At 41.2% G+C, this 25,810-nt stretch overlaps 1 protein-coding gene across 1 annotated transcript in view; it reads right to left on the bottom strand.

Annotated features, from left to right (window-relative positions):
- The window catches only part of man1a1 (mannosidase, alpha, class 1A, member 1), a 163,631-nt gene extending 146,479 nt beyond the window's left edge, over window positions 1-17,152 (bottom strand). Inside the window, exon 1 of the mRNA XM_069655905.1 lies at window positions 16,464-17,152. Coding sequence (XP_069512006.1) covers window positions 16,464-16,973 — 510 coding nt within the window. The 5' untranslated portion in view covers window positions 16,974-17,152. The remainder of the gene's footprint in view (window positions 1-16,463) is intronic.
- Window positions 17,153-25,810: the final 8,658 nt, after the last annotated feature.

The following is a 25,810-nucleotide window of genomic DNA, read 5'->3' as shown; positions in this document are numbered from 1 at the left end:
TGGCATTACATGGGAATTATTAAATCTAATGCTTCATTTCATAAAAATTCAAAACCACCAAATAGTTAGATACCTGACGTTCAGTCGACAGCAATGGTTTATAAACAGAGAAAGGGTTCCTGTTCTGTATTCCTGTTGTCATTAGCATTAATCATGTAGGTACTCTAACCATATGCTCCTGTCACATAACTTAAGCAAGAAAGGAAAAGGTCATTTGACTTCCTTTATTAGACTAAAGAAGTACACTCCTAAAAAACACACTAACTATTCAGTATTATGTGTCTGATACGAACTAACACCTTTCTGCTCTTTACCAACCCCCCAAAACCTAAACACCACTACTAAATGCAAACAATAACCTCTGCATGCTAATGAGCTAGCAGTGTTTTAGCTCTGAGCCAGACAAGATAAATTGCACCTCCTGGCCTCACTAATCCAACTAGTGCGACAAACGCACAAAGCATGGTCATTAATGGCAACGCCGGCCTGTAGATCTAACATGTGTGTGTTCACCCAAAGTCCCATGAGGCTGAGAGGCCGATCTGCTCAGCATACATCACTGTCTATAGGAAGAGGAATGCTAATAATGCTGCAATCCTGAAGCAGACAGCTAATGATCCGAAAAGCAAACGCCTTGCTCGAACCCAGATTGGAACATGTGTGACGTCCTCTCATTCTTCTCTGTTGCATGCCTCAAATGCTGTCCTCTCTACCTCCACATACTGTACATTTGCTGTATTTAAATCAAATGGAAAAGGGAATTAAGAAGCTTTGCTATAAAAGTTGTGATATTACACATCAATACAAACCACATGTACACGTCAGTGGAACATCACAGTCAGGGGAAACTTTGTTCCCCTTTAAACAGAAGTCAATCCTTAAAAAACGGACTCCGCTTGGTTCCGCTTTTCTCGACGTTACTCTGCTGCTAATGAAACACAGTTCCTGTCCATGTGTCATAATAAAACCCTTGCTGTGAAAGGGAAGGGGGTTTGGCCCTGTGAACCGCTGGAAGTGTTTTAATGTGAAACAGATGGAGACAATGTGCGGTTTTCATTAACAGATGCAACAGCAGATTAGCACAGTAAATGGATGTAGTGTAAGAAATTAGGGAAGCTTCTCACTAAAAAATGTTGTAAAACTAATCGGACTTGGCTCTCCAAGATGAACAATAAAGCAGTCATTCATTTCTTTTATTTAGCACCACACCGAACTCTTGTTTAAGACGTTAACTCGTGTGTTTTCCACAAGTAGGACCTTTATCATTGGACATCTTAGTCTTAAGTCACCAGAGAATCAAATTCAGCTGACGTTAGCAGCATCTTTGCTTGTAGGCCCAAAAGCCCCAATGGAGAGTGTCAGGGGGACACTCAATTTTATGGTTAAACTTTTTTATTCAGTGTTTTTACCAGTTTTATTCTGTTTTGAAGAGACCAATTCTCTGGGAATAATTTGGCTCCTGGTAAAAGTTTCAAACACTGATGGGTCACATTGAGACTCGGTTTGTAAAACTTCAGGTTTTCTAATCTGATCATTCAGTTCAATGACTTTTAGGGGGCAGTCCTATTAAAATATATTCACATTTACATCATAGAAACTCTATAAATGTGCTCTGAGAATCTTAAGTTCAAGTTGACTACAGTTAAAGCCACTTTGTAGGAATTCATAGACAGAGCCGTAAAGCAAACATACCCCCTCATAGTAAACAGTAGCAGTGGAGACTACGAGGTTAAGGGATTATTCTAATCAGTTAAAGACATAACAAAGTATAGTGAAAGAAATCTACGGTATTTTTGTTTGAGAAGAAGTCAAAGAGAGGGAAAATGTGTGAGAGAAAAGGGAAGAGAAACAAACAGATGCCAAGTAAGGGGGGCCCTCATAACTCCCTGGGGCACCAAATAAAACATGGTCACATTTGTAGAGCTACTGGAATCTGTCAATAGGCAGCAGTTCACAGCAGGAAGAGGAAGAGAACACACACACACTCTCACAGCAGAAAACCAGGTCCACTTCACACTGCAGGTCAAAGCCTGTGGTGTATTGATAGGATTCAGTAAAGAAAGGCAAAGCTCCAGAGCTCACCTTTAGCTGAAAATGTCAGCCTGTTCTTACAGGAGGTCTGAGAGGATGAAATATTCAACTAAACACCACAAAGCTCTGCACAAACTAGAAATCTATTTCAGATTTTGTCATGTTGGGACAGCAGTGAATACGTCTCTCTTAGGACTTGTTTAAGTGCATGTCCCCGATGTTGTGCTCTTGTTGGTTGCTGCGAGCTCTCTGGAAGCTGTGAGTGGAGGAGAGAGCAGGGTGAGTGGACTGAAGCATCAAACGGAGGTGGTTCAAATGATGTGTGAAGGGAGCCTGGAGGGTTATTGATGATTTGTTATTGACATTTCATTTAGCCGGCTTTTCCCAGGCACTTATTTCTCTCTGTCCAGTGTAAAAGTTAAAGGCGCTGCAACATTAGCTGACTTACTACAACACGTCCGTTGCATGATTGAAAAGTGGTTTGAAACCTCCACGGGCACATTAAGACTACAAACACAGCCTCATAATATATGCATCACTTTTTGGTCTTTAACTTCTCTGGGACACTTTGAGCACTTAGAAACATTAAATTTTAACTTGTTAAAATCGTATCATCTGTCGCCTTAATGCATCACAACACATACAAATTAAGCTGGAGGCAAAAATGCACTTAAGTCTGTGTTTTGTTGTCATTAAAGAGGAAACACTTTTTCATAATTTTGTCTCAGGAAATCACAAAACTGGTAAAGCAACAAACAATCTCTCAGGTATCATTATTATATCAGTCTATAAGTTCTGTATCAAATCAAAGCACTTAAACCGATTAACCGTTAACACACCGTTAAGAATTTTAACCAGTTAATACTACAAGTTAAACGGTTAAATGTTTTGTTGTCGTTAGCTGAGCTGAGCCTGAGAGGAGAGCAAAATCAAACAAGCAGTTAAAAAAAGCAAAGCTTTGTTGCATATCTCTGCACCTCGGACACCACGGTACCGTCTGAGCGGGTATTCTCAGCGGCGGGTCTCCCAGTCAGACTGCGCACCAGGCTAACCCCACAGCATGTCGACATGTTGCTCTTTCTTCACCAAAACCAGCAGACAAACTGGCTTTTTTATTTGATGTTTCCACAGCCTGTTGTTAACGTATTGACTGTTATTGAGCAGAAACAAAACGTAACATTACGCACGAGGCACAGCAGCGTAACTCATTAATTATTTAAAGCTCCAGACTGCTGCTGACGGCTGTATTCTCCTGGCGTGCGTAAAATGGACACTGGACAGTGTGTTAATATCTGTGGGCACGATTGTTGGTGCCACAGGTAGTTATGTCTGAGGATGATAATAAATTTACCTTTTATTAGTTGCGTGCGTGTGTGTGTGTGTGTGTGTGCGTTTCTGCTAGTATTAGAGAAAGCGCATCAGAATGAGTGTGCATTATGGAGAGCTTGTTGTCGGTCTCTGGGGGTCAGTTATAGGTCAGAAAATGTTTTCGAAATTAGCATTCATCATCAATAAGTGTATTGACAGAAAAATATTCATTATTTAAACTTGCATTCATTGTTCTCATTTACACTTTTGGTGCAACACTATCATTTATTATACTCATACGTCATTGTAAGCCCACTGTTCACTCTCTTTTGGCTCTGTTTTGGTCTCCACCAGAGGAGATATTCCCTGCGGGATATATATCTCTCAGCTGTTTGGGGCTGAGCAGGTAATGATTATTGGGCTTGCAGAGATTTTCTCTGAAAAAAAGCTGCCTGCTGCTGCCCAAATTGAGAACATGATGATGGAAAGAGTGGAATAAAAAAGTGGCTGGCCAAACAATAAGCAATAAAACTTTCTAGAAAGCTCAATAGAAGCGAGCAGAGCTGCAGATCCGGGGGATAATTCTCTTTGGTTCATCACAACGAACAACCCCTGTCACATTTTAAAATTAAATGTTCTACATTCACGGTTCATTTAGTAGCTTTTCCAGAGCTGTTACGAGTGTGTCATGGCCTTCTGTGGAAAATGGAACCGGCTCAGGTGATGGTTGTTTAGGTGCCGGTCATGTTACAAAAAGGGGTCCTAACCCCTCGGGGGATATTAAAAGGGTTTCAAATCTGGTTAAAAATAATCTAGTTAATGAACCTTGACTTCAGAACAGATACACATTTCCAAAAGTTTAAAATGAATCTCAATGAGTTTTGTTTTTTAAATACAGGGTTTTAAATAAAGTATCTTTCTGGCAGGTTGTGATTTATCTTCCCCCACTATCACAATTGTTTTTTTAAAACTGCATAAAAATCAGGACTTCAATTCAATTGCTTTTTGCAAAACGCTGCAAAAAGCTCAAAGAGATTTCACCATTTCACCATCCCACCTTTTTGTTTTAAGTTAACAGTCGCAGCTCACTAAAGTGGCTGCTGGTGGAGTAGGCAAAAAGTACCAGCACAGGGCTGGTGCTGTGAAGCACGTTTATAACTTTCCATTACTCTTCATGTCCATGACAGCAGTGGCTGTATTGCTGGAGGCACTATGTGTGTCCGTTTTAGTGGGTGCCATGTATTTATATCATCCTATGCATTTCCCATCCATGCTTCAAGGCTTGCCTGTGCCTTGACCTATAGCACAAATACTGGCCGATAGTAATAACGATCCATCTAATTTATTTTGCTCCGAGCTTTTCCAAACGAGTGTTCAATGACTATGCATGAGCAGGAGCGGAGCTGGGAGAGTAGATATAGTATCAGCGTCTTGGATGGATACGCTCTATAGGCAATAACTCTTGATGCAGCACCATCTCCCTGTGCAGGCCTGTGGTGTGTGGGATGCGGGGGCTTGCTCCTGGTCATAAATGGACTTACACAAAGGCTACGACACACACATAGACACAAATACAAAGAAGACAGTTTGAGTGTGTACATACACAAATTACGAAATGACCCCATCAGTCACTCTGGAGTCTATATTCCCTTTAGGAGAGACCTCAGGGCCAAGAGGCAATGAACGTTAGACCCGGACCAGAGCACATTCATCCTCATCCTCCCTCAATGCAAACCGCTATAACCCTAACCTAATCGATCCACACTGACTTCCTTAGAGGTCTGCTGTAACAATTCATATTAATATATGGATTTGAAATATCTAAAGCCCAGCAGGCAATGCACAAGGACTATATATTTACAGAGACTTTATCACTCTATTACAATATTCATTACTTGGATTATTCTCTTAGCCGGCATCCTGGCCTCAGGCGACAGGTGCAGCATGATTTGTCTTCAATAGGGAAGACGGTGGACTTGATATATTACAGTAGCCTACAGTCTGCCTATGGTCAAAGCTATGAATTGGAAATAACCTAATTATTTTCACTGCTTCCACCAAATGCATGCTGCGAAAGTTTCCTTCAATCTCATCCCTCATGAATTAATTCAAATCTCTCCCCTGACCAAAATGCTGCTGCAAACATTAACGAAATCATGTGAGAAAAAATGTAAACTTGTGAAAATATACATTCAAGCAAAAAGTTATAAACGGATCAAGGACTTAGCACACGAAAACTATGTACCTTATGAGTCAAATGTGACACCTTATTGACACCAGTGGATATGAACAGTGGAGTGATGTGCTGTTTTGGGTTGATTGAAGAACAGTTGTGCTGCTGTGTTCTGGATCATCTGCAGAGGTTTGAATGTGCATGCAGGAAGGCCTGCCAGTCAGGAGTTGCAGTAGTCAATGCATGATATCACGAGAGCCTGTACCAGCAGTTGTGCTGCATGCTCTGAAAGGTCTGATCTTCCTGATGTACAGGGAAAATCGTCATGACCGAGCAATCAAGGCCACATGAACCTTAAAGGTTAGCTGGTCGACAATTATGACACCCAGGTTCCGGGCAGACTTAGTGGGTATGAGTTCAGTTTGTCCAAGCTGGATATTGATCTGTGGTTGCATAGAGGGACTGGCTGGGATGACAAGGTGCTCAGTCTTGGATAGGTTGAGCTGAAGGTAGAAACCATTGGAGCGTATGATTGCACCAAGTGAGGTGGTATATTGAAAGGAGAAGGGGGCCGAGCACTGACCCTTGAGGCACCCCTGTGGATAAGCTGTGGGGTTTGGACACTTCTCCTTTCAAAGATGCTCTAAAAGATCTCCCGGAGAGGTAGGACATGAACCAGTTGAGGGCAGATCCTGAGATACCAAGCTCAAAGAGAGTGGAGAGGAAGATGTGGTGGTTCACTGTGTCAAAGGCAGCAAACAGATCTAGCAGCAATAGAGCGAAGGACTGTCCAGCAACTTTAGCCAGGCGCAGTGATTCTGTTACCGACAGTAGTGGCGTTTCGGCAGAGTGGCCCTGCTTAAAGCTAGACTGATTTGGATCCAACAGATGTTCTTGGACAGGAAGTCAGATACTTTATTAAAAACTGTGCGCTCAAGTATTTTTGACAGGAAGGGTAGAAAGGAAACTGGTCTGTACTTTTCAAACTGGTTTGGGTTGAGGGTGGGTTTTTTGAGCAGTGGCGTGACCTGAGCTTGCTTGAATGCAGCGGGGAACACACCCATTGAGAGTGAAGAGTTGATAATGTGCGTGATTGGGAGGTTTGATGGTATTGGGTCCAGTGGAGTCGAGCAGAAGCTTGGAGAATTCGTCCTCTGTCAGGGGGAGAATGAGGTGAGTGAGGTGCTATTAGCTGGTGGCTGCAGGCTGAGTTGGTCGGGTGGTATGAGACTGTTTGTGGAGGAGTTTGGGGGATTTCCGGTGTAGAGACAGTGAATTGAATGAAGAAGTGACAGATGTAGGGGGATGACATTCAGATTTTCTGTTGGGCAGTTCCAAGTAAAAATGAGACCCACAATATTACCTACCTAATGTGTGGGAGGGGTAGGGACCTAGTGATGCTCAGAGAGTGAAACTCAAGTGCTCAGCCTTAACAAAGCCTGACAGCGACCAAGTCCAATAGCAATTCAAAGCAGTTTTGTTTTACCTAAGCTGACTGCAAAACCTTCCTATCTTCGAGATCAGAGCTTGTTCTGCTGCTCTGCATCTTTACTGAAACTAGCACTGAATCTGGTTTCCACTCTTAAGACGAGAATTAGGGCCAAGGTACCAGAGGCAATTAGTTCAATTGGTCGATACAGAGAAAGGACTAATAGGCTGCTGAGTTAGCCTGAGAAAGGGACAGAAAGAGACAGAAACAGAGAATTTATTTTTGAAGGTTGGCGAAGTGGCAAAATGGCTTTTTTTGCACGCTTGCAAAGACACACCCACACATGCACGCACAGCGGAAAAACAATTGTGTTGAGTGTGGGCAAAAACAACTGAAGTGTATCCTAAAGACAGAAAAGCAGAAAATAAAAAGGAGGTGGACACCAGCCTCTAGTCCACAGCTCTCTGAACAGCCAGACCTGTGTGTGTGTGTGTGTATACAAGCCTCATGCTTACAGTTTCCTATAACTGTGTCGGTGCATTTCAAAGAAGAGGAGTAGCTGACTGAGGTGACAGCATGTTAAGCGATTGTCCTTTAAGATACTGAGCTGAAAGGAGTAAATACTGCAAACGCACCATCCTTATGGCCTTGCTAATTTGCATTTATCTGCATACTAAAACGGCAGCAAGCTTCACCTCATCACATCACACACACACACACACACTAACACATGCACACACACATACATAAGGAGCTGGATGATGAGTCAGATAGAACAGCAGCTGTTGCTTAGAGCACAAAAGGTGAGTCTGTGTGTATTAATTAGCAACAAGTCTTTCATATTAAAATGCTGCTACAAAATAACAGAGTCTCAGTGGAGATCCAGGGGGTCCCCAGTTTACAGCGTCATAAATTAAGTGTGCACATTTAGACTTTCCAACAGTTGTTTCTTACTGAAGAATCAGAAACAACCAGTGCATTTGATGCAACGGTGTGTTCGCTTACTTTTTTGCAATGCAAATGCAAATTTTGCTCAGTTGGAAAAGCATGTCCTGTATTTCCATATTTAAATTGTTATAACAGACTGTGGAAATTATTCGGACCATTTTTATCAAAGGGGAAAGTCATCCAACAAATTTACATTGCGGTTCCACCTCAGCGCAGTAACAAAGCACCGTCGCCATGCAGCCTTTGCCGTTTTAAATCGGACTACGCAACGCCACGCCAGTGTGTGTTTTTACATAGCGTTCTGGCGTTGTGGAAACAAAACGTAAGCAAGGTGTAAACAAACAGCGCGTGCTTCAAATACACATACATGGCGCTGTTCCACGCTGCCGGCTCCACTTAAACAGACGCCGTTTCGCCTCTGTTACGCCTCTATTACTACCTCTAATGCCGGCTCAGAGTCCGAACGACTTCACCCCACCATTCTGCCTCTGTGCGTTTTACATAGAAGACGAAACGTAGCCTAACAGAGGCGTTATCATTCCACCTTGAACCGGCAGTGTATAAGGGGCTAGTGTTGATAGTAAACGTCAAACTTTATTGTCCCAGAGGAGAAATTTGATTTGCAGCCATGTAAAAACATAAAACATATAGCAAACATAGTAACACAGACTCAGTTACAAAAAACATGGTTAAATGCATGAATATATTAAGGGATAAAATTTAAAACAATCATCAAATATAGTCAACTAAAGCATTTAATTCCTTACAGCTGGCTATGTTAACTCAGAAAACCAAGGTTGCCTGCTCTCTGGCAGTGCCTACATGTACCAGGATGCATAGGAAGAGAGCAGTCACAGCCTCTGCCTCTCTCTGTTGCCGTTTTTCAGCCGGGAATACTAGCTCAAAAAATTACACCTGAATATTCAAGTCCGCCAGAACACTGTAAAATGTATCCTCGTCCATGACATCCTCTGCAGTCATATTTCAGGAGGCATTTTTACTGTTCTTAGTGTAGTTTGTAGCTAGTTTGCAAAACAAGTGACGACGTTGACTGTAAATCAAAGCTGTGATTGCCTGTAGTTCTTCTTTGCCCCCGTTTACATCAAAGTACATGTCAAATGATGGCGTCTGGGGAGCGACTGCTTCTGTGGCTGCACCCCAGAGACACAGAAAACATCAGCAACAACTGCAGGCATTTTTCAAAGTATATTGAAACATGCAAACAATCCGAGTTTGAGCAGCCGGCAGCAACTAAATACATAAAACTGAATTTGTAATAACATCAAAAATGATCTGTTTTTAATGTAGATTGGTGGCATCTAATAACGTCAGTAGCTCCTGCAGTTCTTCCAGTAGTACTAATGTAACACTTTTTAGATTGTGAGGATAAGGAACAAGCAAGATGAAGTGTTTAATTTTACCATACAGTATTTAAAAATGACAGTAGGTAATGAAATCTCTTTGGGGAAGCCAAGAAATATCTGGTTTCAATACGTGCACAGGAGACACACTTTAATGTCAGCTGTAAAAGGTCTCCTCTGTGACTGAGAATGAAATGTCACAACTTCCCAAAACCAATATTTATAAATGTTCCTCCCTTGTGATTATAAAATTCTCATTTCAACAGGTCGGCGGTCTGATTTCCAACCCAATCGGGGGGAAATCCAGCATGTATACTGATCCATCTTTCATAGAGGAAGTGTTAATGTGACGCAGGGCTACTGAACGCGTATTTCACCTATTCTGTCAAAGGTTTATCTCTGCACTGTTACCGTCACTGTTCAAAGACACTCCTGTCAGCAAGGGTATTTCCATAGTTTACATAATATACTGAATCATATGATATAATTACCCAAGAAATATCAGTTTCAGTTGTAACCACATGCTCTCTCGTTCCCCCACTAATGTTCTGTAATGTCACTCTCCTTCTCTCGTTCAGAGTCGTTTAAATGCATTCAAACATCAATATTGTCAAAAGGCAGTGTCTGACCTGCAGTTTACCTTTTCAGTAGAATGGTCACCCATTAACCACTTCAGATTGACTGCTAACAGGAGCGTCATCATCATCATCACATATAAACACTGTATCAGTGCATTCTTTTAATGCAAGAATATATTAAACAAAATTATTTACCCATGTACCAAACTCCCTTATGTATTCCAAATGTTTCAGGGGAGTTATGCATGGTAAGAATTGTAGCCACGCTGGTGAAAAACTTGCGTTCAGAGGGAAAAGTAGTTCACTGTGTGGAATGATATAACTTCCAGCATCCCTTTTCATTACGACCCCCCACTGCTCCTGCCTCCCAACCCTCTGTGAGCACCGATGAAACCCCGAGCGCCGGACCGCGCAGGCTTCTCCGGACAGCCTTTGATTTAAAGCACACAAACTGATTTAGCTGATTGCAGGATTGCGGCGGTTACTCACAACAAGCCGTTTATCCTCCACAGAGTGGCCCCTGCAGTCTGCCCTCTGCAACATCACAAACACAACACTCACCCACTGTGAACCGGGACACTGCAGGCCAGATCCCTGCATGACCGGATCGGAGGCTGGTTGAGTAAGAATGAAAGATCACAGAACTTTATCTTGAAATATCTTAAGAGGTCTCGAGTGAATAACAACAGGCCACTGGAGGTTAAGAGAGGTGTGTCAGAGTGTGTTTGAGAGGTCAGCAGAGATATTGGCTTTACTGAACAGAGGGTGCAGAATTTCAAAATGAGAAAGGTCTGAAGAGAAGCCTTGAAAGCTTAAGATTTCAGATGCATCTGTTAAAACAAGAGGAATAATCACATCACTTGGGACTGCAAACTATGTCATCCTGTTTGTCCTTTGGTTATTATGCACAAGTTAGCCAGAAGCTAATTTGTCTAAGGTGTATTCAGGACGTCAGCAAAGCGAGGACAGGATTTTAAACAATATCCTTATTGTCTATTTGTGCTGCTACTATTCTTACTGATCCACTTCTTCTTTTCTACCCTACTGATGCTACACTCTTTCTTCTATTATCACTGTGATTACTACAAGTGTTAGCAGCACTGTTCAAAGAACTAACTGCCAGCCCAAAGAAGAAAATCCTGAAATAATGCACAAAAATCCAAAACAAGAGCTCTAAACCGAGACTCTAACATCCCATTGCAGCACACTGCCTCAACACAATCTGCTCTTCATTCACAGCCATCAAACTCTGGATTAAACTTAAAACTTGCACAGACTTTCAGATATTATTTGACTGTGATCCAGATTTTTAATTGCTTTGAATTTGAATTTTATGCTGGATGAATGTGTTGGTATGTAGATTTCTCTGTATTGTTAGAATAATAGAAATTATGTAATAATGTTGCATTCAAATGAATGTGTTTTAGTGTCTGGTGAATATTCTGTGTGTATCTGCCCAGGGACTGCAGATGGAAATGAGCTTCCAGCTAAATCTGGCATAAAGCATCTCTTCTTATTTGAGATCACTTCTTAATGCAGGGTCCTTGTTTATCCCGTATTCTATGTGAACGTGTTGGAAATCATTGATAACAATAAGGGCCATCATGGTGTATTTTTGTCTCAATGTTTTGACTTTGAAGCTCCTTTCAGATGGAAGCAGGTAATCTAGGACAGTATGCTTAGAGTCCTCTGGAGACAAACGCCAACAGAGAACCCAAAATGTACTGGATCAGCATGTCTAATTATCTCCTATCAAAGCAGACAAGAGCTGCAGGTTTCACACATCTCAACGATGTCTTCTAACAGCCACAACTGCTCGAGTCAACGCTGTGATCAGGGAAACAAGCAAATAAAAACTCACCTCTGCTGACATTTCTGCAGTTTAATCATACGAGGCTTAATAACCAGCACTGTCCGATCAATATTGATCTGAACTATAAGCTGAACAGGTTTATCAAACTACTGTACTTTTTCTTGTTGATTTATTCCAATGGCATCGCCCTTATTATAAACCTACAAGTAGACATATCTAATGAAGAGAATAGTCTTGTTGAGAGAGCAGGCAATTACTTAACATGTCTTATCAAATGTGTGTCAATGCGAGGATGATGATGTTGGCATGTGAAGATATCTTGCCGTCGTGACTGTGCTGCTGATTGTTAAAATACGGATCTTGTTAACAGTATAATACCGAATATAACATTGTACCCTACGTAATCTTGTTGATAAAGTATCATGCCAGTATTGTGTTTTGTTTTGGGGGTTATTTAAGTCATATAAAACCATACTAAGTGGTGATTATTCTAGTACTGTAAAGCACTATACTTTGTCCCCTACGCTCTGAGTGTGTTCATTAGCTGCTTCATTAGGCCAGGGGTGTTGGCAGACGTTTGCATTTGTTTTCCTGTCAGGAAATATTGCACTGTCATGGGCCATTTCTGCACCACTGTGAGTTTACTGTGAGCAAACAGAGATGAAGATGCATCTAGTTTGTCCTCTCCGTGACAAACTGAAACCTCACAATCTGAGCGGCTGTCGCACAGGGAGGGTGTTTGGATGAAAGACAGCATCAAAGCCCCCATTCAAGTGCTAATCATTTACCAAACAAGTCATTTATAATGGCTGGCTATATATCCTGGTGTTCTGATGGAACTGTGTACAGCAAGACGTGAAATCAGTGTTTCTGTGAAGTGATCAATCAGGATAATCCAATCTATTACATTTTTGCAGCCTCCGGTACAGCCTACAGAGCCACTGTAATCAAGGAGGCGTCATTAATGTCAGCAGATGCACAATGGACAATGGAAGGGGTACCAATATGGAGGATGGCATTGATTATCTATTGTATTACAGATAATTGTCCCTATCTAAAAAACAAGTATTGAAAAACTGTTGTTGATAAGAAGACGCTGATGCTGGAAAAACATGAAAGTGGTTGGTAAACTTGAGGAGTTTTTTAACCTTGTAAACATCTCCATGTGGTGTTTCTCATGTGCTACAAGACATATCAGGGACAACATAAGGAATCAGCTCCTGTCTGCTTTTTGAGACGTCACAAACCTAAGGAGCCAATCCCGTTAATGGACGAAGTGACACTATGTATATCGTTATGTGTAACCTATGGCAACTACTTCGGCGATGCGTGAGCCAGCTGCAACTGTCATCGTAATTTTTGCAAACTCACTACTGACCTTAACGTTACTACCAATAATTACTACATTTCAAGCTAGCTAAGTTTTAACAAGTTGCCACTAAACGATGGCAGAGACGTGTTTTGTTTTCAGGGCAGTTGGAAATTTGCATAGTGGGCGGGGCCTATGCAGATTCTGGAATTATTCATGAGGGAGAAGGATGAGATGACTTGGGAGGATTTTTACAAGGTAATTAAACACATCTTGCAAGAAAAAAATGTAAGACACAATTTATTATTTCAAGCAGAGCATTTTATATGTCTTAAAACATGACTGGAACTGCTCTTTAAAGATTAATATTCCATCCACCATGGAACAAGGAGCATTCTCCGTTCTCTCTTTAGAGAACCCTTAGAATATGACACACCGATGGATGTTGTGACAGTTCACTTCAGGTAAAGGCACACCCTGTAATTTTTACTTGTACGGATCTAATCTATCTGAAATAATGACTTTTTGGTCAAAATGTTCCGAATGGTTCAAATTTAGCTCTACAACCCAAGCAGAACCTGTTTGATGTTAGTTAAAAGAGAGTATCTGTGATTTTTTTCCCCCTCTCATTTTTAGAAATTCAACCCAACTGATTGTACATTTAAAAAAAACCCACAACTGTGATCCTGCTCTGCCAACCCAGCTGTCAAACTCTGGCGTTGACACCTTTGAGGGAAACAGCAGGTGAGTCTCAAGAAAAAACATGTTTATTTTAAGGTGTAATGCGCTATTGAACCTGTTTATGAGTTTACTACTTAAGTCGGTGTTAAAAAAAGAAACAGTAGAAAACATTTATTGACCTAAATCTTAACATCAATGATGAAGCTGGAGCTTCCAAATTTTTCCAAAAGTAGCATCTGTGCCACTTTTTCTGTCTGCCCTCAGCACCAGAGGAACTTTACTTTTTTTACATTAAATTGAACATAATATTTGTTCATTTTGAAAAATAGCCCAGAGCAGGACAATCTGTGCACTTCACAAACACAGACAGACAAAAATCTTCAAAACAGTTTTTTTAATGGGTCTCGTGTCATGTTGACTTTTCTCCCAGCGAGCTCACTGTTGTTGTTTTGAAAGTCACAGTTCAGGCTTGAATTTATAAAATATTAAAGCTTTAAAAGAGAGCTGAGAAGGAGGCACTTTTGGATTTTTAGGGGCTCTGAGTCTGGTGCTTTAAATTCAGGACATGTGCTGTAAATTAAAGGGATATACCGAAAAGTTAAGTGTTAAAATACCATATTAAAGTCGCATTTAGCACTTTAGGGACCCAGAAGACGGACTATTTAAGTTAATGCTAACAGTTTCTTTCATATGATACAAATAATAATTTATAGTATGGCTCAATAAAGGATTATCTTATCTTATATTGAACCTAAGTCCTCATGCCTGCCTGGGATTGTGTATTCATACCACCATTGATGTGATGACAAACATCTGTGATGTCGCCTATGTGATGACAGTCAGCTGACAGGAGGAACACAATATTGGCAAACTGTAATTTGTAAACTGTACAGCCCCTCGCTGACATGATGCGTTTAATGCCACGTTCTTGTGGTTGACAGCATGACAGCACAGATTTTTAACCTTTTTGTGGCAGGTCATGTGATGTCATCAAAAGGTCAGAAATGACATTTCAAACGTGGTGTCTTGAATAGTAAGTACATGCAATGATCTTTTCAGGCTTCATGGCAGCATCTGAGGGTTATATCGATAAAGTATACAAGGCTGGACATTGTAGGGCGTTATATGTTAAGATAAAGTTCAAGCTTGTCTCTTCAAGGTACTGAAAGCCACATTACTGCTTACTAATGGGATTGTATAAACTTATTTGAACTTTAAAGGCTGATTTGTCTTAAAATATTGCTTTTCATGACCTCCTCACATCTATGTAACTCCTAAAAACACAACAATTAACTCCCTAACAAAATATCCTTATATATAGTGGGGTATTCACTCAAATACATCATTGTAAAAATCCATTAAATCCATATTGACAGTACCCCAAAGACATCCCAGAGGCTATCCAGGGATGACATATCCTAACCCCCTCTATTCAGCTCAGGGCCACAATAACCTGCAGAGATCTCATTTTAAAAAAATGATTTCCAATAAAAGGACCAATATCAGTCCATCTGAATGTCTATACAGCAGCCACATGTGCTCAATCATAACACCAAACCTTTATCTGCTAGCTTGCTCAATGTATGTCTTCTGTATGAGGCAACCAGTGAACAACCTGAATGGGCGAATGGAATCAAATCACCTGACCAGAATGTGAAACTCCTTTTCAAAATAACACTAAGGGTATATCTGTCACGTCCATTTATATTTGCTTAAATATTTTCGGTATAGATATTTATATAACACAGAGCTGGGATGATAACGCTTCCAATAAAGCAGCAGCCTGACTGCACACCATCAGCAGAAACCTGAAACCACCTTTGAGACTTCACCACTGGGCTTGTTTCCCACACACGCACACACACTGTGCAGTGACATAAAGCAACAATAGCTGACAAGCTACCTGTTGGTGTTTTTCTCCCAGCTGCAGGATACAAGGCTCTTATAGGTGTGAAATAAGGCGACATGAGGGGGCAGACATGCTATCGAATTAAAGCAATATGTAGGTGCACTGTAACACCCTCTAGGTTAACAAATAACAGAGTAATATACGACTCAAAGTAGAAACAATAAATATTAAGGAGCCAAGCTTTAAAAGAAGTGTGACAAAATAGGTTCTATTTAAATAGCCCATCTTCAGGATAGAAACTGTGCAAAAAGGTGTGTTTTATCCCCCACATCTATAACCCCCAGTGTTCCCACAATAGTGACTGACCACCAGACCTGGTTTTGCACCCGCCCCGTATTGTCCTGACACAGGAAACTCAGAAGACAGGTAAATCAGCCCGGGGGGAGGCGGTTGATTCAGTATGCATTCTTTCGTTTTCCCCAGGAACTGACTACTCTTCGATTTCGTGGAAAGAATAAACGCCACTCAAAACTCCGTTTAAAAAGCTTCCAAATCAATATATCACATTCACTGACAGATTTATAGCGAGGTCACTACACGTGAAATTATCTTCAGCTAATCATGGATAGATGTTTTGCGCATTTCGGCTACAACTTATCCAGTAGAATAACAAGTTGTATATCTGACGTACACATGTTCGCACCGCTCATGGCGAGGAACATCGGCGGAGCAGACTTTCGAGATAACACGTGAACATTTTGTAAAAGTTAAAATTTCATTCACTCTAGAGCTCACATGTGTATTACATGTACGCCGAATTGTAAAGTGAACATAAGATATTTGTCTTAGGTGTTTAATGGGGTTCCACAATGTATGTTACCTGCTTTATGCCAGGACGGACTTAAAAATGTCAGCTTTTTTGGTGGACTTTGGCTTGGCGTTATCCGTAGAACGACCAGTGCGCGAGCTCAACAGATCCTTACCTCTTTGACTTTAGCCCGTCTCTCCCTGGTTTCGGGGTCCAGAGGTTCGTGTCCAGTCGTCCCCGGTGGGCGGTGATACTCAACGAAAGGTAAATTATTGACATCCTTCCCACCTTGACCTATACTCTCCTTCACAACTTTCTCCTTCTCCTTTATAATGTCCTGTTTGATCTCGTCGGGCCGTTTCTGTAGAGTATCCTTGGCCTCTAACAGAGCTTTTTCGTGGTCTTTCCTGATTTTGGCCAGGACCTTCTCGTCATTTCCAGCCGAACCTGAATCGCTGCTGTCCTGCCCGGTGCGGGTGTTGGTCTCCACCGCGGAGGAATGAAAGAAAACTCCGCTAAGCAGCTTTGACGAGTCCGGTAAGAAGAAAATGGCCCCGAAACACAGTGTTATAAAGGCGCTGAACACTAATAACAAAATAAATTTCTCTGTCAACCTGAAAGAGGTCGGGCTGGCAGACTTCCTATTCGGGGTCGCGGTAAAAGGTAGAAGAGTTGCAACTGGCATTTTCCCTCTTCCTTCAACAACTCGAACTACAAAAAAATGAATTTAAACGGTCGAAGTAACTCGCGTCGGGCTCACTTCCAGCTTATTCCGTTCAGGAGTCCATTCCCAGAAGATGTAAAGCTTGTCAAATGTAAAGTACCAGTGGTAAAATCTCCCGTAAAAAGTTGAGGAGTAAGGCGGCTGCCCATACCGGAGACTCTCTGCAGACAGACCGAGTCTAACGGCTAACACAGGAAGCAACGGTGGATAGGCGTGACTGACAGCCGCGATGAGCTAATCACCTTCTGCCCTGTGAGTGGTGGGAAGACGGGGGGCGTGGCCTCCCAACGGTTGGGTATAAAACCGTTGACAGCTTCGACGAGGATACAGCGTTTACCAACCGTTCAGCTGTGAGGACCACAACATGAATGTATTTGGATGAAGTGACAGCTTTGTAAAAATATTTTTTTTAATCACAAAAGCAAGAAAAGGCAAAACCAACAATGAATTAATCCCAACAAGTACTGAAACGGATGATATACATGTTTTAACCTAATACCACATAGTACAAGTACTGTTTACTACCTGTTTGAATCTGTAATATGCATTTACTACCACTGTTTAATACATTCATACATCACCAGACATATATACATACATATATATGATATAAAACATTAATTTCCTACCTTATACAGTGTTTTTTATTTGTTAGTAAGTGTTTGTCCATAATGTTGGCATGTTTTTCTGTCCCCTTGTGGCAGTTCTGATCTACTCCAGATTTGACTTTAAGACCTAGAGGAGGGCTATTAGTCATGTAACTTCAACAGCTTCAGTCCCCCTGACTCTTATAGTCTTTCAAATAGGCAAAATAATAATATATGTAACTCCTGTTGTTAATTCAAGGGCTGATAATGGCTGTCAACATGTCCAACAGTTAAAGTTTTCTCAGCTTGTTTTATAAGAAAGGTTTGGTCATCACATAAATCCTCCTCATTTATAACAACTTACATTTTAGCCTGTATGAACAGAATCTTAACCCTGGAGGCGAGCCATGGCATTCCTCATCGGCTTATTTCTGACCATGTCATGTGCCTTTCTGTCCAGCCTTCTTTTGTGTCGGGTCATTTGTGAACAAAGGCAAATCCACACACATTATCCATGCCAATAAATGATTTAATAGTCACAACGTTGTGATCCCATTTTGATGTTTGTTAGATGAATGTTTTTTTTAATGGAAACCACGAGCATTTAATACACTTTGCACACCAGTAGGCTGGCAAACTCTTTGATGGCAACCAACCAAACCACATCCAAAAACTATGCATAATTCAGTTACATTAAACAGGAAAAGTACAAAGAGAACAACAGTATTACCAATTTATATCTCAAAAACACCACTTCAGAACTATAAAGACTCTTGAGCTTATATAGAAATGCATAATACATCCCCTTTAATCAGAGAAGAACATTGTGAGAGCACAAAAGAAGATATGCAAATCATATATCTATACTCTTCTATAAGTTGTTGGAAGCAATAAAAACAGTCACGAGGATCACTTCTGTTGTGTTTTTATTAATTCTTAAATCGTTAATTATTATTTATTTGTTTGACTATTTTCTAATGATTTCCTCCTTTATCCTCCTTTGCTTTTGCCTATTAAAGATATGATCTCGAAGATCTCAGTTTCGTTCTTTTTGGCAGCACCTTATGACGATATGCGGTAAATGCGGGAGTACGCTTCCCACATGTCCAGACGTCCACGGTTGGCTCCGGTTGTAACTCTTTATTTTCCTCGCTGACGGTCGCTTTCCTTTTTAGACGGTTTCCCTTCACCCGAGCATCGAGTTAGTTTCTTTTTCTTTGGATTTTCACTTATTTCTGAAGTTGTATCTGTAGTCATCCATCTTTTCTTTGTTTGTTCAGCCATAGTAGATTACTTTTTCCTCACAACACTTGCAGAGAGCGGAAAAGCAGCCGCCTACCCTCTCTGGCAGACCAACCACTGCTGGCTGATGGAAAACGCGTCACTAACTGGGCGCCGCTTGTGATTTTTCCCGTGAAAGTCGTCACAGACACCCAGTCTGTAAAACTGCAAATGCAAAGGCTTTCATCAGTGGGCCATAGGCTCAATCACCATTGTGTTACCTCATTCAGCGATAGAAAGTTACTTAACAGACATTTATTTAAATGAAAATCTTTAAGATTATTACTTTAACTAATTACCAAGTAGGTGATGTTAAAATATTAAACCCCTGAACTCTATTCTACAGCAGAGTTGTTGTCGCTGCTTTGAAACACATGTATTGCATGTGCAGTGCATTACTCATTTGAAATTGTAATTAAAATGTTGGACTTTAATCTGCAGCAAGTGACCCTCCTCACAAAACACAATTGAAAAATCTAATCTATTACTGTGAGCATTGCTCTTATTATTATTCATAGGCTTAACAAATACACACAAACTCCACCCCCCGTCTTACAAGCACATGCTCACATGCATGAACGCACACGTACACTTACTGATGAGATCCATGATCTTTGTTCGTCTGCGCCACCGTGGAAGATAAATGGCAACCACTTCGATTGTCTCTGTTGGTGACTATTAATGGCTGGAGGAACCAGTCAGTTATGAGTGTGAAACCTGCAATTTATACTTAAATAGAGAGTGGAATTAGGAAGGGATAATACAAGTCTTACCACAGAGAGGAGAAAAAAATCAATCTTGGACTTGTTCTATGCCATTACAGATACTGATGAGTGTGTGCTCCTGTTTTCACACTGAATAATTCATTCTTTCTGTGTGATTTGAATGTGTAAACTAAGTTTGCAGGTATGTTGAACATTTACATTTCTATACCACACATCACAAACCGTATTGTTGATAAACGGCTACCAAATCACAGAAGTGGCAGCAAGAAAAACAGTTTGGATTGAAAGCGTTCTCAGAAACATAATGTACCTCGCCCATACTTCACCTGCCGGATGGGAACTAGAGAGGTGGAAAGTCTAATCTGTGGAAGACAGATGCGTGCTGCCATATTGAAATTGTAATTCTGGGATGACAACTCGTCTAAATGATGACACGCGTCCACATGATTACTTTCTCACTGTGCGATTCAAGCAGAAAATTAATTCTCAGATGAAATGTATGGCATCTCAGTATTGAGCTAGGAGTCCCGTGTGGCGGCGGTTCTGACAACCGACATTCTTTTACTGCGACGTTTCATCAACATTTGATTCTTCAGTGGGATTTGTTCCCAACCTGAGGAGCTGTTGATAATGTGTGATTCAAAGGAAACACCATTATCCCTGCGGTGGTGTGGTTTTTGTAGGTGTAGGGGAATAAATAATCCTTGTTGTAAAGCAGGTAAAACATGTAAGGGAAACACACGATCATGCTCATGCAAAGGAAAAGTCCCCTTACATTATTAATCAAACTGTGAGAAGGTTTTAACTGGTGTATGAAACAGGCTGAAGTTAATACTGATGCCTCCTTAGGACCTACAAAAGCAAACGATTATTTCTGTACAGTTTTTTTTAAGCCTGTCACCAGGTCGATGTTTGAAAAGCCTTTGTTTCCAAGAAAAGGACTTACAGCCTGACTGTTAACAGGAAGCAAGATGTTACCGGCCTGAGGCTGTACCTTTAAGAAGGTAGCCTGATGGGTAATGTATGCTGTGTTGCAGATGGTCCCGAGAAGGTAGGAGTGGTCTACAGTCTACTCCAGCTGTTTTTACCTGTGGAATTATCCCAGACTGCTAGTTACCAGCATTAAACGAGCCAAGCAGGAGTCCCATAATATGATTAGGGACCATATAGCTGAAGAGGGTAACAAAGATTAGATTTATTCTACTTAAAAAGAGAGAAAGAGATAGATACCGATTTGTCCACAGGGGTCACCAACAAACCAAAAGTTCCTTTAATCTTAATTTCACGACTACTCTGTTATTTAAAGCCACAGACTTCTTTCTTGAACTGCCGTCCTGCCCCAACAATTACCTTTGGAATGTAAGTCCAATGTTCACTCCTTTTTTAGCTCTGTTTTGGTCTCCAACAAGTCAGAGAAAAAACTAATCCTGTAACTGTTCGATTTTCATGCGTCTTTTGTCAAACCTTTGAGCTAACATTTTATCCTTAGGCCGGAGATATACTTACTTTATAACCTTGCGTTCGCGTACACAACTGTCTGCGTCATGAACGTAATTGTTCACATACTTATCTATGCACTACGCGTGTTACTGGAGGATACCTCTAGAGGGCACACCAGAGAGCTCAGGCCGCATGCAACTACCGTATGTGGGAGATGTAAACAACAGACATGGAGACACTCGAGGAGGTTACTGCTATGTTAATTGTGAGACCGTCCCTGCTCCGTTTGTCCAACATGTTCCTCCGTGCATGGACGTAACGGTCCAGGACTTGTTTCCATTTAGTTTTGCATCTCTAAAATATAACACATCTGTCTCCAGCTGTTTTGACAGGTATGTTTGTCGCTGTGCAGTGGCACTGACACATCATACAGATATGTATGATTCTGGACTTTGTCTATCAGCTTGTCTTCAGAGCTTTCTGACGTCGTTGTTCCTGTGGCTTTGTTGACCCTGTCACATCCCCTCTGCCTCTACACTGCCCCTACTGGTCATGTGCACACTGCATCACACGAAAACGTAGCGTTCATTTTTGAAGATCGCGGGGTAGCCATCATGTGCAAGCGAACATGTAATTAAAAGCAAGTACATCTCCGGCTTTAGGGTTGTGCTTGCTTTAAATATCAGCTCCCTGCAGAGATGAGCTTAATGAGACTGAAATAACATTCAGTAAAACCTAAAACAACGAGCCAAAAGAGGCCAAAACAGTTGGTTGACCTGCGAGATTTAATGCTAATTCCCTTTGTTTGACACTACTTTTGATTGTAACATTAATATATTATTTTATTATAAACATCCTTGGGGAAACAGTCATTACTGGAGAGTACTGCAGTATCTGAGTTAGACTTGTTTTGGTTTCAGCAACTGTCAGATTTTCACTTTGCAATGTTTTTTCAACCAAACTACATATTGTTAATGTTCTCTTACCTCCAGTATGTCCAATGCACTTTATTTTCTGCCCACTGGTTTACGGGATGTGAACAGAACTTTATCTACAGATCCTCACAGACTCCTTCAGACCTGAACACTTGTACTTATACACTTGAGTAGATTGGAAAGTTATTACCAGACCTGAGGCAGAGTTTGGTGCATTCACTTGGAGGCTGCGAGCTGCTGTTGAATCTGGTCTCGGTCCAGAGAAGGGATCTTTGCCAAGTCCGCCATGCATGGTCCCCCTCTGGCACCGACCACTATTTTCTTAATGACGCCACACAAGTCGTGCCATTACATAAGTATGAATCATGGAAGTTGGCGAAGTGATGTGGTGGTTTCCAGGTGACACAGAAAGTCTTTTTGGAATGTGGAGAGAAGGAAACAGACAACTTCTTATGTTCTTGATTCTACATGAAAAGGAACCTGGAAAGTTTATCATCCTACAAAATAAAGTGGGCCAAATTAAAATATAATTTCATTTATACATTTCTGTGTTCATCATTGACTAAAATACGGCTTTATTTGAATCTGAATCAGCTTTATTGGACAAGTATGCAGACATATACAAGGAATTTGACTCTCTTTGTACAAACCAATGACTGTATATATAGATGGACGACACGTCTTCATCTGCTCCCATTGTACGAAAGTGATGCCAAAATAGCCCCTGTGATAGGCGCTGCCATCTTGCAATGGTGACGTCATTTAGAGCCAGAGTCTGCGCAGTAGAGATCGACGGATGGCGCCACTGTAGCCACTTCCGCTAACCAAAACACACACTTAACTTCCCCAAAAAACAGCAAGGATCCCGCACGCCTGCATGTTTAACAGCAGAATAGCTTCTCTGTGTTGGTCTGAGGTTAACGTTCACAGGTATGGAAACTTCAGTGACTGTAGTGATTGTTTTAGCTACGTCTCCTCTCGCCGTTTGTCCTCTACTCTGCTAATCCGGAACAGATCGGCTGCAGGAACCGGATTTGTCAACAGAGCTGTCAATCATCGTTTTGACAGCATCAGATAAGTAATTAAAAATAAACGTGTCAGAAAAATGAACACTTGGACATAAATCAGCATGATAAGAACTAGCTATAATGACAGAAACCATATTTGAGAAAAATGTATTTGACGTGCATTTTGATTTTATAGTTTGACTCATGTCCCATCTGTTAACATGGAGGAGGCGGGCTTTATGACCTATACTGCAGCCAGTCAGCAGGGGGCGATAGAGAGGGTTTGGCTTCACTGTTAGAGAGCTGTCATGTCGTCCATCTTTTTATGCAGTCTATGGTACAAACACAAATAAGACTCAAAACAACAGATTCACATTTGATGTAGTTATTATGTTTAGATCATAGACTGTGATCAAAACATGAGAGTTGGTGGAGACGCATCGTCCACCTGTAAGATAAGATTTACACAACGAGAATCTAGATGCTTATAGCTCAGTCTCCCGTTTCCCTGCAATATCATCATCATCTCTCAGCATTATTTTCCACGTGTGTAAAACTTATTTGAAGCTGCCTCCAAAATTATTAAGACTCTTATTAAACTGATATTAATAATATTGTCAGCTCAATGTGGCATGGGAATCCACTGTCAGCCAATTTGCTGATGTAAAATAGGCCATGCAGTCATCACCCAGCTGTTTGATGCTTCTCTCTCTCTCTCTCTCTGTCTCTCTCTCTCTCTGTCTCCCGGCACAGTCCAAATATAACCTCGCCCCAATCTGATTTAACCGCCGTGGTCTCATCCCCGGGGCAAAATGGACTCATTTGTGCGAGGAGAGAAAAAGAGAGACACAGGAGAGGAGAGGGAAGTGAGAGAACAGAAAGTCCAGCGGAGAAGAAAGGAGGAGGTTTGGAGGGTACAGGAGTACGAGGGGTTTTAGTGAATAGAAAGTGTAATGAAGAGCGGAGGGGAATAAAAGACGAGATGTGCTCCGTGAACGAGGTCACTAATTGGGTTGAGACTTGTAGCTCCCCTGCAATCGCTTCCCCTCGCTCCTGACAGAAATCAAATTATTTTGAAAATCTTTAATAAGAACAAGAAAAATATGTTAATTTCCAGACGAGTCGATTGCGAGAGAAGCGGGAACATGAGTGGAAAAAATAACAAGTGGCCAGTGTAAAGACATCTATTAAAACTGTGTCGTGTGTGTCTTTGATGAACTAAGTTTTGGTTAGAACCCAGATCAGATTGTTTATGTTTCCTCTTGCTTTACGTCACTGCAACCTGATAGTGATTGTTGGAGTCGTGCTGACCTGTTAACCTGCTTTCCCTGATCATATCTGAAAGCCTTCCTCATTCTGTCTTCACAAAAGGCTCCTGTTGGGACTTCCTGTTCAGAGAAGCAGGTGGAGATGTAGGAACAAGATTAAAAGAAGAGAAAAAATCTCATTATGATCGCAAGACAAGAGTCAAATGTGCTGTGATCCGTCCTACAGTCATGCATTTTATTATGAAAAAAGATTATATAATACATTATGTGCAGTTATTATTTTGTGATTTAATCGTGTATCATATTAACAGATATACAGAGAACAAAAATCAACGCTTATACATTTATACTTTTATTTTTTTTGTTTTTCAAGTAAAATGTTGCCACTAGAGAAACTTTTATATCGCTTAAAGATACAATCTCGAAGATTTCAATTTCGTGATCTTGAGCGCCTCCTGCTGGTGATAATTGGTAATTATGAGAGCACTCACTCCCAATTTAACCAGACGTCCACGGTTGGCTCCGGTTGTAACTCTTGATTTTCCTCGCTGACGGTCGCTTTCCTTTTTAGACTGTTTGCTTCAAGAGCGTCGAGTTTGTTTCTTTTTCTTTGGATTTTCACTTCTTGTTGAAGTTGTATCTGTAGTCATCCATCTTTTCTTTGTTTGTTCAGCCATAGTAGATTACTGTTTACTCGCAACACTTGCAGAGAGTGGAAAAGCAGCCGCTTAGCTCCGCCTACCCTCTCTGGCAGACCAACCACTGCTGGCTGGTGGAAAACGCGTCACTAACTGGGCGCCGCTTCTGATTTTTTTCCATGAATGTCACCACAGACAGCCAGTCTGTAATACTGCAAATGCAAAGGCTTTCATCAGTGGGCCATAGGCTCAATCACCATTGTGTTACCTCATTCGGTGATAGATAGTGACTTAAAGATATAATAAGTAGGATTTTCCCTAGAAAAATAAAATAAAGACTTTTACAAATATAATATAATATAAAAATCATAACTTATGGGCCTCTATGTGTGTTGGTGAGTGTGTGTGCAGACCCTTATGAGACCCTTCCCTCTGCATCTTTTCTGTTGTTTTGCTTTGCACGGGACATTTTCAGGAGGGGCGCTGTTGTGGTTCCCTGAGCCAATCGCAGCGTACAGGTGAGTGTAGGAGTGGTTTATATTAGCAATTGGGCCCCATTCAGACCGGCGAACATGGCAACAGAGCGTTGCAGAGTTGGCCTACTTTCTGTGGGATAGGTAGGTGCCTCTAAAACCAGGTAGGACAAGCTTACCGGCGGTTAGCATGCTATTGCAAAGCTAACCGTGATGCTGCCGGTGTTAGCTTGGCAGGGTGGGCGTGTTCTCGCATGAGAGAGTGAGCGTGAGCTTCTGGTGACGAAGAGTCCAGGAGGAGGGGCCAGTTTGAATGTGTTGTTGACAAAATGCAGGAAATAAATGAAAAATTCCGAGATGGTTATTTTAAATATACATTGAAAACAAGTATATTAAAAGTACTTACTATCAGGGCAACTCGGTAGCTGATTGCTTATCTCACGA

The sequence above is a fragment of the Semicossyphus pulcher genome, unplaced genomic scaffold, assembly GCF_022749685.1.
Source record: "Semicossyphus pulcher isolate SPU_LCO1_2020_fin unplaced genomic scaffold, fSemPul1.0.p SCAF_11, whole genome shotgun sequence".
Taxonomy (NCBI): domain Eukaryota; kingdom Metazoa; phylum Chordata; class Actinopteri; order Labriformes; family Labridae; genus Semicossyphus; species Semicossyphus pulcher.
This window is presented reverse-complemented; position numbering and strand designations above follow the sequence as displayed.